Source organism: Micrasema longulum, unplaced genomic scaffold, assembly GCF_059751315.1.
Source record: "Micrasema longulum isolate JH-2025_06_02 unplaced genomic scaffold, ASM5975131v1 h1tg001358l, whole genome shotgun sequence".
NCBI lineage: Eukaryota > Metazoa > Arthropoda > Insecta > Trichoptera > Brachycentridae > Micrasema > Micrasema longulum.
Window position 1 is genome coordinate 107438 of NW_028278544.1, and position 18161 is coordinate 125598.

The 18161-nt window shown below is 33.7% G+C and overlaps 1 protein-coding gene across 1 annotated transcript in view; it reads left to right on the forward strand.

Moving 5' to 3' along the window:
• Positions 1–18161, forward strand: part of LOC148275707 (fatty acyl-CoA reductase wat-like) — a 96881-nt gene that overhangs the window by 56334 nt on the left and 22386 nt on the right. Inside the window, exons 4-7 of the mRNA XM_088235309.1 lie at positions 748–870; positions 2231–2356; positions 3451–3599; positions 6317–6426. Coding sequence (XP_088091435.1) covers positions 748–870; positions 2231–2356; positions 3451–3599; positions 6317–6426 — 508 coding nt within the window. The remainder of the gene's footprint in view (positions 1–747; positions 871–2230; positions 2357–3450; positions 3600–6316; positions 6427–18161) is intronic.

The window sequence follows — 18161 nt, forward strand, 5'->3', positions numbered from 1 at the left end:
ATGTCTCAGCCTTACACAGTACACGGATCTCGACATTTGTGCACCTATCATACATCGTTTTACCACACATTCGCCCGAGAGATCATATTTCGACAGCATTTGCCCTACTTTCATCATTATTTTTCCGATTCTATACTTCGCTCCCAAACATTAGAGTTGGCTCTAGAACTCTATTGTGAACTGCTAGTATTGCCTCCTGCGTTAAACATTTGTTGGCCAAAGTAGATTTCAGTGCACCGTTCACTCTGTTCCCGGCACTCACCCTTCTTTCAATATCTTCCTCGGTCTTTCCATCCCTAGTAAACATACTTCCCAGATACACAAATTCTTCTACCTGATTCAGAATATCTCCGCTTACACTGATCTCACATTTAGTTATATTTTCATCCCTTTCAAAAAGCATCACTTTTGATTTATCAACATTCGTAAGCAAATCGCTTTTCTTGCATACATCGTAGACTTTTGTTACCAAGAATTGCGGGTCTCCTTTGCTGCTAGCAAGAAGCACGGCATCATCAGCATACAGAAGACAGTTAATAGTTATACCACTCATTTTTGTTCCCATTCTTAAATGTTCCGATGGCACGAAATAATGTGCTGTTCCTCGATCGACAGGATCTAGACTTTCTTTATGTAAGTCTTCGAATTGGTTCGCCACAAAGCGTAGCATTTAAATAATTTTTATGTTAGATATTATTATTTCCAATAGTTTTAGTATATTCCATAATTTATTTATTTTGTCCACAGGTGTTTGACGCCCTTCGCAAGATTATGCCGAAGTTCCGACACAAGGTGACTGTGATACCAGGAGACGTCTCTCTTGCTGGCTTAGGACTTAGTCTTTCTGACAAACAAATGATAATTGATAAGGTAGGATAAATATTACTACATTATTGATAACACCTAAATTATTATTATAAAATCTCCTACGTAATAAAGGTTGTCATACTAGCGACTCTGACTGCACTTTTATGACGATTTGTTTGATGTTTGTAAAAAAAATAAGACGATAGCGCGCATATTTGGATAACAGTGCACTAGTTTGAAGTTTGTGAAAAGATTTGATGATTGTGTTTTTATTTAACATTTGTATTTGTAAAAAGTTTAGATGATTCTGCGTTTATTTGACGTTTGTAAAAAGGTGAGATGAGATTGCGTTGGTTTTTTTTTTTAAACATAAGACGATATTGCCCATGTTTGACGTTTGCTAAAAAGATAAGATGATTGAGGGCTTGCTCGACGTTTGTAAAAAGATTTGATGATTGCGCATTTATTTGACATTTGTACGCGGATTAGATGAGAGTTCGTTTATTTAACGTTTGTTAAAGATAACATGATAGTGGGTTTGTTTAAAATTTATAAAAAGATATGATAATATAAAACTCCCAATGTAAAATTGCTATTAAGAAATGGATAGTGGAGGTGGGTTGCACACGGATCGATGAGTGGTTCAAGCCAAACAGGTAAAATGTGTGTACTGTTTATGTAATTTGTTCTATCGGTCTACATGAATTGGTTAAGTTTTTTTTTTTTTTTTGCACCACAACAGGCCAGGAGGCCCAATAACAGTGGTGAATTGCGTCACAGAACACCCAGGCTTGAGAAAAATCACATTTAATTTTTGTGTTCTCATCGGGAATCGAACCCGGAACCTTCCGTGTGTGAGTCAAGCGTCTTGATCACTACACCACGCAGGCCGCCATTTTTTATGATTATTTTAATTTTTTATTGTTATTATTATCTTAACTTTGTTAAATAGCTAATCTTGGGCATGTTTCACATTTTGTAAAATGTTTCCCTCGACACGGGACACTCCAGTGAGGGAACATTATTCTGTATTAAAAAAAGAATACAAATCAATGTTAAAGTATAAATAAATAAGTGCACTTCCTTGACGTTTGTAAAAAGATTTGTTGATTGTGCGCTTGTTTGACGTTTGTAAAAAGATTAGACGATTTTGCGCTTGTTTGACGTTTGTAAAAATATAAGATGACTGTGCGCTTGTTTGACGTTTGTAAAAAGATTAGACGATTGTGCGCTTGTTTGACGTTTGTAAAAAGATTAGACGATTGTACGCTTGTTTGACGTTTGTAAAAAGATTAGATGATTGTGCGCTTGTTTGATGTTTGTAAAAAGCTCAGATGATTGTGCCCTTGTTTTTATAATTTCGATATTTAGGTATTTAGGTCCTAGATTGTATTATATTAACCATTATGTATGACATTTCCAGGTAGATGTGGTTTTCCACGCCGCGGCCACTGTGAGATTTGATGAAAAAATGTCACTTGCTCTTTCCATCAACGTAGAAGGAGTCAAAAGCATTCTGGAACTCTGCAAAAACATCAAACACTTAAAGGTGATTATAAGATTGTGCCGCTATAATTTTTATATTGATCTTTTTATTTGCATATCACAAAAGAGATTAAAAACATTGTATAGAAAGGAATATGGAAATCTAGGTGTGAGAGGGCGTGTAACCTGTCATTTATTTATTCAATACTCACAATACACAATTTTATAATAGATGTTCGGGAATGGACGAGGTGTGAAGAATACCTCGTCCTAGAAGGAGCAAAATTTAGAGTGGACTGTATTGTTGGGGATGGAAGGTGGTGCAACTCGAGGGAAAACATTTTTTTTATTCATAAATTTCATAAAAAGTACATGTTTTTGTAAAATTCTAAACATATCTTCTTTTACACATCTAGTAAATGATATCACTGTAACTCTCCAAAAAAAGAGACAAACTTTTGTGCTTGGAGAGTGACTTACACTGCTTTAGTTATTTATTAATAAGAGTTTATATAATTTCAAATAGGGGTACATAAAAAAAAAATTAAAAGGATAGGATATATAAAGAAAAAACATAAAACAATAATCTATTCATACTAATTAAAATTTAATGTTGTTTTTACACGAGTTCAATAAACTTCTTTAGATTAACTTTAAATTTGGGAGATGGGATTATGGAATTGATATTTTCGCTCAAAACAAATATCCAAAGTATAGTGTCTTACGTTTGTATAATATGGAACATTATAACATGTTATATTGTGTACAATCCTTTTGTATGCGCACTTGAGACTAAATACGCCAGCAAGTCAAGAGACAAGATGCGTACATTTAAATAATCCCACACTGGCCTATGCAAATGTATCTTCCAAATCCACGCGACACATTAAAATTAGGAAGAACATCACATCAAAATTAGTTGTATTGACATTTTTAACATTAGCCAAATCAAGTTTAACTATCATTACAAATTACAACAGGGATGGAGAATACCTTAAATAAGGGAATATGGAAGTCTAGGCATTTACAGGGCTTATGACCTGTCTTCGGCTGTTATTATACTGTTATTTACAAATCGTCTTGTCTCTTAACGCTCAGGTGCGACGTGCAAGCCCTGCGGGCGTTAATACGTAAATAAACAAATTCGTCCTTTTGTAGTCCTTGGTGCACGTTTCGACAGCCTTCACTAACTGCTTCAGGCCAGGCGATATAGACGAGTGCTTCTACCGGTATCCCGTCAGCGCAGATGACGTCAGCAAATTGATCGCTAAAATGGACGACGCAGCTCTTGAAGAAAACACCCCAAAGTAAGAAGAAAAAAAATTGCGAATGAAAAATACAGTTGTGTGTCTAAGTATAACCAGAACTCTGATCGAAGGTATTGTGAGGTATTTTAAAAAAATATATATTTGGGCTTCTGTATTTAGTAGCCTTACGTGTCATGTGCCATGTACAAGGCTAAGGTACTCGGAAAAACTCGTCATTGTTTGTCTTGGAAATGGGATGTTCGATCACTGATTTTGGTTTATTACCTTTATGAGTCCAATCGCCATTGTTGCAAAGTCCAAGGACAATGGCGCGTGATAACTACTTTTAACTACAGCGTGAATATATGTGTAGAATATTCGATATTTCCTGCATTCTGCTTCAAGATTATGGCGTTGTAAACTGAAAAATGGGCACTGAAATAACAGACGTTCGATACTCTGTGAAGAAATATCATCGCATGGACAATAGTCATCATTCCTTAATTTAAACCTATATAGGTAACTTCTCATAGCTCCGTGTCCGGTAAAAATTTAGGGTCGTTTCGAAAGTACTTTGGTGATGGTGACGGAAGTTTGCTACATCAGCCAGGGTTTAGTGATTTTACCTGTAGAAGAAGCGCGGTAATGATCCTCCCAACGCTGCTGCATATTTTGTTTTATACAGCGTTTAGCAAAGCAAAATAGGCCGTTTACGTGTAGATAATACAATAGATAAGACCTTAGAATAATAACATGCCACTGGCAAATAGAGTCGCCCATAGCAACACAACGGGTGGTAGGTACTCAGGTCGAGAATTGAAAGTGCAAACCGAAATCATCCGTTACACGTTTGTTGTTAAACTAAAAACTAAGCCAAAAATTTGGAACGCTTTTGTTGGAAAGAAGTCAATTTAAAGAAAAATTTTGAACCCGATTAAAAACCGTTAATTTCGTTTTATTAAAAGTTTTAATCGTTCTAAGGTTGAAACTTATTTTATGAAAAGCCCATTAAAAATATGAGAGAGAAATAAATAAATTTTGAAGTCGAAGTCAGTTTTGGAAACGAGCGGCTAGATGCAGTGGATAGACTGGCTAGATGCTGCCCTATTAACACACACTAGCCGTAAAATGTTACCACAGTAAAAAAATAATTGAGTTATTATATTTTTTCCGTATGTTTTACTATCTTTCTGAGTGTACATATTGAGAGCCGACGTTTTAATCGCTCAGTAGATAAATACAGACAAAAATTAAGCATACCGTCTTAGTAATTGTCAAAAGACATATAAAAATCATGTTCAAGCGAGCATTTTCTGCTTGAATGAGGATTTATTGGAGTTTATATTTGCTTTAATGTGGGTACTTTTTATCACAGAAGCCTATTTAAAATAAAAATGAGAGTTATTTTTAATGTAAATAAAGTAAGTAACGCGGACTAAATCTTTGAGGTTATCGATTGATTTCGACCATATGATGTCGAGATGACAAGTAGGTAGAACGTACCGAGGTAGATACAGATAGTACAGAAGTTAAGTATACCGTCGCGATATGTACAGATGAAGACGGCATTCATAATTAAGGCCCTGGATTCAAACCTAATACCTTAAACATGGTGGGCTGTTACAGACGCGGATCACTGGCTTCCGAAGCAATCGCGTCACAAGAACTGTATACTATAGGGGCTGATGTCAACGCAGGGTGTCCGGGCGTAGGCAGGCCGCGGCCGACGAACTATAAGCTCCGGGAGAGGTATCGCTGCCCAGAGATCCCTTGCGGGGTCGCAGTTCCCCGCCGACCGCGCGGCGATCAACATTCAAACAGAATAATGAACAAGTTTATTTTTATGATACATTAAATAACATGGTAGGCAGTCAATAATATTCTATTAAATGATTCCTGCAGCACAATCACAAATGACTATCGACGTGCTAATTAGCGGCGTGATAACAATTTTTCACCGTGGTTGTTTATCGTATGCGCCGTCACAATGAAACATCCGTGAAAGTTATCGATCGGGACTATTATATTTTTTCAATATTTGTCATACTTCAACTTGATGCTAGGCAACACCTAATATAAAATTTCAAAATTCAAAATATTTACGTTTCGCAACACATAATCAATCACATATTTGAATTTTACCGGTGAAAATATGGAGAATATTCCTAAACTGTAAGTAAAATGATTTAGTTTTATTTATTTGCTCACAATTTATCATGGTATTTATTTGTTTTGAATCAAATTGAGAAAGCTATTAAACTAAACATTTGTTGAAGGCGTTTGGCGTTTTGCAACGCGACCGCGATAACTTCAGCGTGTTCATAATTGTTCGTTGTGATCGCTCAAATACTTAGCACGTTTTTTAGCACGTCGATAGTCATTTGTGATTGAGCCCCTGGTCTATACGTGCTTCAGCATGGCGATGACCACCCCGAAAGCGACAAATACTGGTCTTTATTGGGGAGTGTACCTCGCTTACACATACTGAAGTCCCTATGCTAAAATTATATCGAAAGGCCCCAGGAAAGGCCGCCAAGTTATTATATGTGGCGTTACGTCGGCAACATGGGTTAAGGCAAACCACTTCACTACGAAATGGATTCATCTCCATTCAATTTTCTTTTACAGGATTCTCTCCAGAGTAGCAAACGAGTGTAAAATACTCATCCATGGCTCCGGTTCAATTTCACACACATAACTGTATTTTTCCATTCGCTCGGATTCACAAAAATGATGATTAGGGAAAGTCTAATTGATTTGTGTTACTGTTTTCTTAGGATCCTGGGAACATGGCCAAATACATATACATTCACAAAGGCTCTAGCAGAAAATTACCTCATGGACAATTGTAAAGGACTCCCTGTTGGAATGTTTCGTCCTGCGATTGGTAAGTCATATTGTTCACTCAGTTCGTTATTTTGGTCGGCTTCGTAGATGGATAAGCACCATCGACAAAATCAAGATTGGAGCTCTGCGCTGGTTTGGACCTGTAGAGCGAATGGACAGCGTAAGAACGGCTAAGAATATTTACAGTGCGAATGTGGATGGATGCAGAAAAAGAGGAAGACCGAGAAAGACATGGTATGACCAAACCCAACTAATACTTGAAGATGGACATGTCAAAAGTCGGAATAATCGGCGCGCGTACATGAGAAGATGTATGAATGTAGAGGAAGCGAAATATGTATGCCAAGATAGAGTGATGTGGCGTTCTATCCTCTCTCTATGATTATCTTTAAACGGAGTTTTTTTTATTTATTTTATGATTTCCTTCTTTAAAATAATATTTCATTTATTTCTTTAAATAATGTTTTTTTTTTTAATTATTACTGTTTTTTTAATTGATAAGTATGTGTTTCAATTTCTCGTCTTAAGAATCGAATTGTCAGCTCGTGGTGTAATAGTCAGCGCGTTTGCCTACCATGCTAGAGGTCTCGGGTTCGATCCACGACATGGTGGAGATGAAATATTTATTTAAAAGGGTTTTTTCACACCAGTATGTTTTATAGTCTCTGGACTGGTACCTGAAGCGTAAGTCTGATCATCTTACCTTCATGTTACAAAAAATATTAATATACGCTGCGATTGGTGTAACAATGCAGTGCCCTATGCACCATTTGGTGCAGAAAGGGAATAATGTTGATGATGGTTGTTATTTTGCGTATGACGTGTTAAGTTATTTTCCACTTCTGCTTGGTGAGTTCTGCTGATTGGTCGGTTGACTAACCGTAAAACAGAAACATATCGCAGTTCTCTTATCATTGGTTGAAAAACAGTGACGTCGTTCAAAGTAGTTCGTTTTTATTAAAATCACTTTAATTATTTTTTCATACATTTTCAAGAAACTTTGCCGCATAATTAAATGATCTAATTTTTACCGCGCGTAAGAATACATTTTTTGTATCCAATTTCCCGTAGGGCTAAACTTCAAGGTGCCAGACTTTGGAATGAAGTACCTCTTCAAACAAAAACCTATCTTGGACACTTTTAAGGCTGTAGTCTGATAAAAAAATAAGAAAATCGTACGATTTAGCCCTTTTCAAGTATTGTTTTTTTTTTAATGCTCATTTAATAAAATAATCAAACATACTTTGGATAAAAACAATAATTTAATTCAATTGGGGAGCTGTTTATATTAACATATTACAACAGAGATGAAGAACATTTAAGAGAAAGTAATATAGAACTTCTATGTTAATATAAACAGCTCCCCAGGGAGTTGAATCCAGTCCTTGTCTACAAGAATTTGGACAAACTCAAAATATTGTTGCATTAAACTTACGAATGGACGACGAGAGAATGGTAAAACAAGTATATATGGCAAAAATGAACGGCAACGTTAGACGAGGACGACCAAGGAAGACGTGGCATGATCAGATAAACCAAAATCTTAAGTCTGGTCATGTCAAAAGCAGACAGAACCGAAGGGCATGTATGACAAGATGTATGAATGTGGAAGAGGCTAGGAGTGTATGCCAGGATAGACGTGTGTGGCGGTCCATTCTCTCTGCCTACCCCTACGGGGAAATGGCGTGATGGTAGTAGTAGTAGTAGTAGTAGTTAAACTCATACTTGTAAAACATATATAATCTTTAACAACAATGGAATGACATCTTTGGAATAAAGGTCAAACTATTTTCATTATAAATTATCTCTTTTTAATTTGCATTGAAGTTTTCCGTTTTACAGCACTTAATCTTATGAACTGCACAAAAGATGAATAAAATAAAGTATGTGTTGATGTTTTTATGTCTAAACATAATAATGATTTTGTTACATTGAAGAGTCAGATATATATTGTTCTGTATTTTTTTATTTGAGTGTTGCCGGCAATTTGTTATTGTTCAAAAATATATTCATTTCATGGACGACAATCGCACTTACCAGAACAGCAAAAGGCCAACTAATAATAATTTAATTCCAACTCGACTGGACGAGAAGTGAAATATCCAACCATAACTTCAAAGAATTCAGAGTACTGAATATTATTCAACAGTATATATTGAGAACGGTAGTGGTTACACACATCAATAGAGACATTCACCCGAGCGTCAACCACAACCATAATACAAGATACTCTAATAGGGATCTGATACTAAGTGAAGGGGTCAATACTGTTCTGGCATCGAGACAACACTATAACGTAGGCAAAAAGGTCCATAACCTTTTGCCAGAATCGTGGAAAGACGGGAGTGTTGTCAAGTTACGGAAGGTGTTGACCTCGCTCTTTCATGACATTGGTCGTAGGGAGTCAGAAAAGTTGATGCATGCCACGGATTGGAGAACCTTACTGGATGTCAAAAATAAAATATAAAAAATAAGGAATAATTTAAAAAATATATATTTATAGATGACAACCATGAAGTTTCGCATAAATAAATTGTCTATGTTTTTATGAATGTATGTATTGTGTATGCGCATGGGTGTATGTACGTGTGTGTGTATGTACATGTGTATATATGTGTATATTTATATATACATGTGTGTATATATGTGTATGTCTGTATGTATATGAATCAAAATGTGTATCCGAATAAGTTTATATTTTGTTTGTCTGTGCTCTATATTAATTTGTTAAGTATTATAATATATTAAAATGCCTAGCTTGGAACGGGGTATGGACCCTTGTTAGCTGGGCAAAGTGAATATGGAATTGTATTTTGATAAAGAGTGTGAATAAATAAATAACTGACTCATTGTCTTTAGGCACTTGGTGCTCATCCAATAATCTACATCTCAACTTAAGTAAGTGCAAGGTTATGAGATTTCGTCTGGAAAATCCAATCATATACGACTACTCACTGAACGATAAAATATTATCTTCTGTGTCTAGTATACGAGATTTGGGTATTATACTTGACACTAAACTTTCTTTTACAATTCATATTGAACACGGTATCAATAAATCCTTAAAACTTCTTGGATTTATTAACAGAAGCACAGCTGACTTCAAAAATATCAATATCTTCAAAGCCTTCTGTTCCCTAGTTCGACCGCACCTAGAGTATTCCTCTGTTATCTGGTCTCCATATCATGATGTTCACATCAAGAATATTGAATCAGTTCAACATCGATTTTTGAGAAAGATAGGCTGGAGGTTGGGCTTATCCAGAGACCTATATACGTATAATGAGTTAGAAACTACCTTAAATATATCTTCTCTTCAAGACCGTTGAAATAAATCCGACCTTCTAGTCCTATTTAAAATTCTCAACTCACTCTTTGATGCGCCTGAACTACTGAGCTCGATAAAATTCAATATCCCAACTAGAAACCTCAGACAAAACTTACTCTTTCATACCGATAACCATAGAACTAAATATGGTTTTCATTCCCCTATACCCAGAATTCTTAGGTCTGCCAACAAACATACCAGTCTTGATTTTTTTTAACAACAAGTTGTCTTCTTTCAAACGATCACTGAATCAAATTCAATTAAAACAACTCTCTTCCGCTTCCACTCCCATCAAGTCTACTATAAACCATTGAGTCTTTCTAATTTTTTTATAATAATTTTCTATGTATAAATGTGTCCATAAAAATGCCCATTGGGCGTATATATAAATAAATAAAATAAAATGAAATAAAATAACATAAGTTTTATCGTTGAAAAAGCTTACCAAATATTGGTCTTCTAAACCCTTTAAAAAACCAAGCACATTGAAAACTTTATACAACACTTTTGTGCGCAGTAACTTGGAGTTTGCATCCGTTGTGTAGAGGCCACAATATATAACAAACATTGAAAGGATTGAAAATGTTCAACGAAATTTTTTTAAATACCTAGATTATAAAAACAATTTAACGTTTTGCGCTTACAGCCAATCTGCTGCGCAAAATGGATTTTTTACCCTTGAAAATAGACGCACTACATCTGAATTATGCTATTTATATAAATTATTAAATAATTAAGTCGACTCTTTTAACCAACTGTCCAAAATTATTATTAATGTCCCCATTCCCGTGACAAGAAATAAGTATTTATTCCATCTACCAGTCTGTAGCGCTAACTATGCACAGCACTCTTTCCTCTATCGTTCTTGCTCTAACTATATTGCTTTTTTTTCATCTATTGATATAAAACGCTTCTTAATTTATTTAAAAATAAATTAAGACTGATTCTTTCTGACTGAAATACGATCCCACTTGCTATTTAATGATGCTCACACTTACACACACCTATACACTTACTCTCATACAAATACACATAAACACACCTTTTTGTTGTATCACAATTTAATATATATGATTTTTATTTAGAAACTTCGCTGGTCTGTCCTTCAACCGTATTTTTTTAATGTTATTATATCATTGTCGGCGGTTTGTTTCTGTAAAATAAATAAAATTAAAATAAATAGTTAAATAAGTAAATAAATAACAAACATTGACGTATTAATACATCGACGAGTCCTATAGACCAAAAACTCTTCTCTATATGTCCGAAAACAATGTTGATGATGCTTGCATTAAGATGCAAATAGATTTAAATCAAATATATTGGTTGGAAATAAATAAATAAAAATTTAATGATTCAAATAATAAATTCATGGTAATAGCAATAGCAATAAGAGCAATTAAAAAATTAAAGAATGCAATAAACTAATTCACGGGGAAAATATACATGAAGTAAAAAAATATATATATTTTGAGTCTTAATGACTCCCGAGGGGGTGAAATCCAATCTTTTGTCTGCGAACATTTGGACAAACTCAAATATTGTTATGAAACCAACTGGTCCAAGAAGAAGTTTAAACATTGACAAATTGTTTTCAGGCGTTGCCTAGTATGTAAAATAATACAGTCAGATGAATCTCTTTACAACAATAAAGGTTTCAGCTCTTTAACTTCACTAAAATCAACAGATGGAAGAATTGAAGAAATATGGATGTTCAAACATAGGCAAAATGGTGAATGTTACACAGTGCGTAAAGTGGCCACTTAAACCAGTCAATGACAGGTCATAAGCCCTGTAAATGCCTAGACTTCCATATTCCCTTATTTAAGGTATTCTCCATCCCTGTTGTAATTTGGTTATTAAACATAATAGTAAATTTGTAAAATGTTTATGCCAAAAAGTGATTATGATATATAGGAGCTAGATTACAGTACGTCTTGCAGCTACAGAGCGCATGGACAGTAAGAAATCTAGCCCCTAATTACATTTAAAAAAGAATAATATTACAATAATAATACAACTAATTTTGATGTGATGTTCTTCCTAATTTTAATGTGTCGTGTGGATTTGGAAGATACATTTGCATAGGCCAGTGTGGGATTATTTGAATGTACGCATCTTGACTCTTGACTTGCTCGGCGTATTTAGTCTCAAGTGCGCATACAAAAGGATTGTACACAATATAATATGTTATAATGTTCCATATTATACAAACGTAAGACACTATACTTCGGATATTTGTTTAGAGCGAAAATATTCATGTTCAAAGTCGAGGCCTTTGTTATTACCCAGTCAAGGAGTTTCTAGTAAAGATTCTATTATTGTTGCCGCTTAAAGAATCATTCATTTTCACAACAGAAAAATAACTCAACATTCGATTTATTTTTTAAAAAGTCTCGGTTATTTAAAAGAACTGATTTCGGGTATCTGAAATTTTAAGCGGATGTGTATCTGAAAATATGTATTCACACATTTTATATACTTACACATACATATGCATAAGGACGGGCACATTTAAAAAAAATATATATACTTCTTAGATTTTCACGGCCGTTAAGATGCACAATAAGTTTTTCTGGGTTATTATGCCGTGTGTCGTTCGTACTCTCTACATCGGGCAGACTACCAGAAATATAACAAAGAGAGTAAAGGAGCACATGAGTGCATGCAGGCTCGGCTACCCCGAAAAATCGGCCTTGGCCGAGCACCACATAGAAACGGGGCATAAGTTTTCCTTTGAGCCGATAATCTTAGGGAGGCCAAAGAACCACCAAACACGACTAGTAAAAGAAGCAATTGAGATTTACAAACATCCCGACAACATAAACAGAGATGATGGGATGCGATTAAAAACATCCTGGTACCCAGTCATAAAGAAATCGCATAAAGATTGCAATATAACACAGATTTGTGATACGGTATAGATCCTAAGTACATAATGGTACACATTAATCTAAACGACTACGACACGGTACAAGTCCCAAATACATAACATCACACAAAAACGACTACGACACGGTAAAAATTCTAAGTACCTAACGTAACACATATTTATACACAAATAACATCAACCCTGATGATGGACGCTGTAACGCGATCCGAAACGTCGGTAGAGAGTACGAACGACACACGGCATAATAACCCAGAAAAACTTATTGTGCAAAATATATTTGGATTTGTTTATTTATATATACGGCCAATAGGCATTTTTAAGAACATATTTATGCATAAAAAAATATTATACTAAAAATACTCATACTGATGAATTAAGCCGCAAAATATTTTTCAGTCTACACTCACTCAGAAGGTTGCAAAAATTCTTACCCATTAATACTAAATGCACCCTTGTACAAGCATTACTACTACCCATTCTAGATTACGCTGATGTTTCCATGACGGATTTAAGCTGTGAGCAACTCGATAAACTTGAATGACTTCAGAATACATGCATAAGGTACATTTTTGGTCTTAGGAAATATGACCACATTTCTGATTATCGTAGGCAACTGAAATGGCTCAAAATTAGACAGCGGAGAGACCATCGCTCCCTCTCACTTCTGTTCAATGTACTTCATAGTCCTAACGCTCCTATATACCTGCGTGAAAAATTTCAACGCTTATGAGTTCATGGTTTACCTCTTCGTTCTAATTCCCAAGGCACTCTCTTAATACCCATCCACAATTCCTCTTTCTTCTCTAACTCATATTGTGTCCATGCGGCTCGACTGTGGAATCATCTCCCATCCACCACCAAAGATGTTACTACATTATATCTGTTTAAATCACGTCTGAAGAAACATCTCCTTTCTCTTCCTTGATCTCTCCTACGTTTTTTTTTGCTCCTTTTTTCCTTTTTCCCATTGATTAATGGTTTTGATTTAAGGTAGTTCATAAACAAATACGTTTATTTATATTTTTATAGATCTTTGGCTTTTTAATCTTTTTTTTCTATTGAATATGTTCTGTAACTTGAATTAAAAAAATATATTTTTTATTTTATTGGTTGGTTGGAAGAAATTGCCATTTGGCAATAAGCCCGCCAATGTACAAATAACATTATGTACAAAAAGTTAAATAAATAAATAAAATAAAGGAAACTAGAAAGACACAATGGTATACCGCCCTTGAGGTATTATATTACGAAAATGGCGCTGTATAAGTTATCCATAATAATAATAATTTAGTCGACTTGGTGGGAGTGGAAGCGGGAGAGAGGTGTTTATAATTGAATTTGATTCAGTGATCGTTTGAAAGAAGACAACTTGTTATCAAAGAAATCAAGACTGGTATGTTTGTTGGCAGAACTAAGAATTCTGAGCATAGGGGAATGAAAACCATAGTTAGTTCTATGGTTATCGGTATGAAAGAGTAAGTTTTGTCTGAGGTTTCTAGTTGGGATATTTCATTTTATCGAGCTCAGTAGTTCAGACGCATCAAAGAGTGAATTGAGAATTATAAATAGGATTAGAAGGTCGGATTTATTTCGACGGTCTTGAAGAGAAGATATATTTAAGCTAGTTTCAAACTCATTATTTTATTTTATTTTATTAACATAAACGGCAAATCTGCCTTTTACAAACTTTTATAATACTAACATATTTGGCTTAATATTTTTATTTATTTAAAAAAACATAAATTTCCTCATACCCAAGATTTATAAAAAAAATAAATCTAAAAATTAAACGAGATTTATATTTTAAAAATTAACCTAAAAATTATACAGCATATTCAGTGGAAAGTTTATATAATAAAACATTCTACAGTAATACAACAAGAAAATCATAAGTACTGTTTCATACAGCTGGGTGAAGTGAACAAAAAACTGTATATATTATAAAATGCACGAATAAATAAATATAATTACCATTCACCTTCTTTCTACCCTACACTAAATATATCAGATACGTGGGAAAAACTATTGCCGAGTTCATGAAGTCTATTTAATACGGCATTACAAGTATACACTGTCCGTGAATTGTTGCTACAAAACGGTGGCACCTGTCTAGTCATTCTTACGGTCTCCGGATAAGCCTATCCTCCAGCCTATCTTTCTTAGAAATCGATGTTGAACTGATTCAATATTCTTGATGTGAACATCATGATATGGAGACCAGATAACAGAGGAATACTCTAGGTGCGGGTGAACTAGGGAACAGAATAGAGTTTTGAGGGTATTGATAGTTTTGAAGTCAGTTGTGCTTCTTTTAATAAATCCAAGGAGTTTTAAGGATTTATTGATAACACGTTATTAAATATAATGATAATATTATGATAATATAATAATAATAATATTTCATATTCATGAATAATAGAAAAGAGTTTAGTGTGAAGTATAATATCTAAATCTCGTATACTATAGTCCTTAAAATAAAGCTTGATTAGAATGACAGCTGTCAAACTAATTTCATTAGTGATGGAAAATTATTGATGACTGATAAATCGATTTTATCAGTTATTTCATGCAATTATAAACTCTGTTTCCGAAAATTGATATAATAACGCAAAAACAAGCCTATTATAGTGTGTTTAACACAATTATTTACCTAAAAATGAGACATTTATACTTTTTTCATGAACAACATCAAATTAATTATTTTTTTATTCGATCAATTTGTCCCATCTCTAACGTTTTTGCAAAATGATGTAACCTTGTAAGAACGTCGCTAATAATTAGGTTTATTTAAGGTTTCTTTTTGTTTTAAATCTGATTTTATATATTATGTAGATTTATGTTTTAAGCATTGTAAAAAAAATTAACTCCCTAGGGAGGAAGTTCAGCCAGTCTGCAAGCATTTGGACATACTCAAACATTGTTAAAAATATAAACAGTTAATAGTTTCAAAATAATTTATTGTTTTTAGGATTCGTGACTTTTTCTTGAGCGGTGATGATATTATGTGTGTATTACTTGTTTGTAGATACTTCACGTGTCAAATTTGATCTGCGCAAGAGTAAATATGGCGATCTTTACCCTGAGAAATATAATATTTTAGTGCAAATACAACAGTGCACACTCGACTTGTCAATTTTGACACATAATTTTCTTCGAATTATGCAAAATTGATGTTTGATCTGTCAACGATCACTCAAAACAATTTGTTTGTGTCGTCAAATATGCGGTCCTCTCGAACTTCCTATTTCTAATAGTGATTTTGAACACAAAAATCTGTGCTGTAATTCTCCACAAAAATTGGGTCTCCTGTAGCTAAGTCACAAATAACTATTGACGTGATAACAATTTCTCCCCATGGTTGTTTATCGTTTTCGCGATCACAATGCAACATCCGAGAACACCTAATATCAAATGAATTGGGTTGTGGTCCTGTGGCTAGTGTCTCGGACTCACAGACCGAAGGTCTCTGGTTCGAATCCTACTCTACCTCAACTTTTTCTCCCATTTTCTAATAGTGAGTTATTTACAACTCGTTGAAAATGGCCCGTTAAAATTAAATATTTGTGTAAATCATAAGAACGCAAATATTTCTTTTTTCATAAATAAAACAACTTTGTTTTTAACCACTAATTTTTATTTTTCACCGACCGGTTTCAAAGCAAACAAGCTTCTTTGTCAAGGTTTACGTAACTAATAAATTGATTCCTTTTTTATTTTTATCGTGTTCACTAAATACTACACGTGGACACAATAAATCAAGTTGTTTTTTCCTTACACGGGTGATAATTTGATATCATTATTTTCGAAGTAAGACAGGAGAGGACTAAAAGAAATATTGTTTATTTGGTTATTTTTTTATTTTTTTATTAAGTTTTATTCATTTTAACAAATAAGTAACATACAAAATTGTATTTTTGTTCCCGCAAAGCCGAAGCTTGTCTGCGGGTTACATTACATTTTTTTTTTTTTAATTTATAAGTAAGTACATAGTTTAATAATAATTAAATAATAAAATATGTTTATACACTTAAGTTTCACTTGCTGTTTAATAATTTTTTGACTTTTTTTAAAAATGAAATTAGGTTTTTTTCTTCACGATTTTCAGCTGGTATTAAATTGTACAGTTTTGGTACTACACTACCCATTGTTCTGTCACCATAGTAGTTTTTCTGTCGTGGTATCATCAGCTGCTGTGCCGATACTTGTCGGGTCATGATCTGGTGGTTTATTTTGGATTTAAAATTGCAATCGAGGAAGTGATTTGTCACTATCTTATATTGACACTGTTTGTTAATTGGCAAAACGTTAACAAAATCAAATAATATTTTATTGTTGTCTTTTGCCTCATTCTTTATTTTTACAGGTAAGATAATTTTTAAAATTTATACCTGTAAGTTCAAGACTATCCGTATAAGATTTAAAACTTAGTCCCCATATTCTTAATCCATATTGAATAATTGGGTCAACTAGCCCCAAGTAAACTAGTCTCAGCACTGGGTATGGTATGTATGGTTTTAAATGGTACATGTTAAGTAGGCAAACTCTTAGCTTATTGCAAACTGTTTTTATCTGTTCTTCCCAATTAAAAGTGGAATCTATAATAATACCTAAATACTTATATTTTGATACGTGATCTATTTTTGTGCATTTGCAGTCTTGCAGATTGATATGCAAGCATTCGTGAGTGTGTGCATATATTAACAAATCTTCTTTTGGTCTATTATATGGGGACGTAATGTGTAACGCTTTCGTTTTTTTATAGTTATTGTTAGGCTATAATCATGTGACCATCTTAAAACTTGATTAAAATCCGATTGCAGTTTTTGCTGCGCGTCTATTTGTGAGTCTCCAATAGCAACAATTGCTTAATTAATTATTGTTTTCTTATTATGAATCGCTTTTTTAATTTCTAAGATTTCCAAGTTGTCTAATTTTAATATTTTATTTTCAACATGAAGCACTTTTAATCCAGTGTCTTTATTGAAGTTATGATTTTTTTCTATCATATGATTTGCGAATTCAGAAAAAATATTATTACTTAAGCATCTTAAGTGTTCTTTTACGTGAATATTGAAGTTTCTCTTAGTTTTTCCAATGTAGATTGAATCGCAATAATTACAACTTAATTGATATATTCCAGATTTATTATATTTATGGACTTTGTCTTTGTGATTTTTTAACAATGTTCCTATGTAATTCATTAGTTACGTAAACCTTGATGAAGAAGCTTGTTTGCTTTGAAACCGGTCGGTGAAAAATAAAAATTAGCGGTTAAAAACAAAGTTGTTTTATTTATTTTATTAAAATGAAAAACCACAAAGTTAGTGCTTCAAATATAAACTTTAGATTATGGAAAGATTACGTCAATAATTCCATTCCAATTGGTTTACAAATGCAGTGCCCTATGCATCACTGGGTGCGGAAAGAAGAACGATGATAGTGGATTCACTGACGCAATTATTCCAAGTCTCCAAACTGACGAGTTTACGTATAGGTAATTATAATTAGGTATTGGACGTTATTAAAAAAATGTCATTAAAAGCAGTCGCCTTAG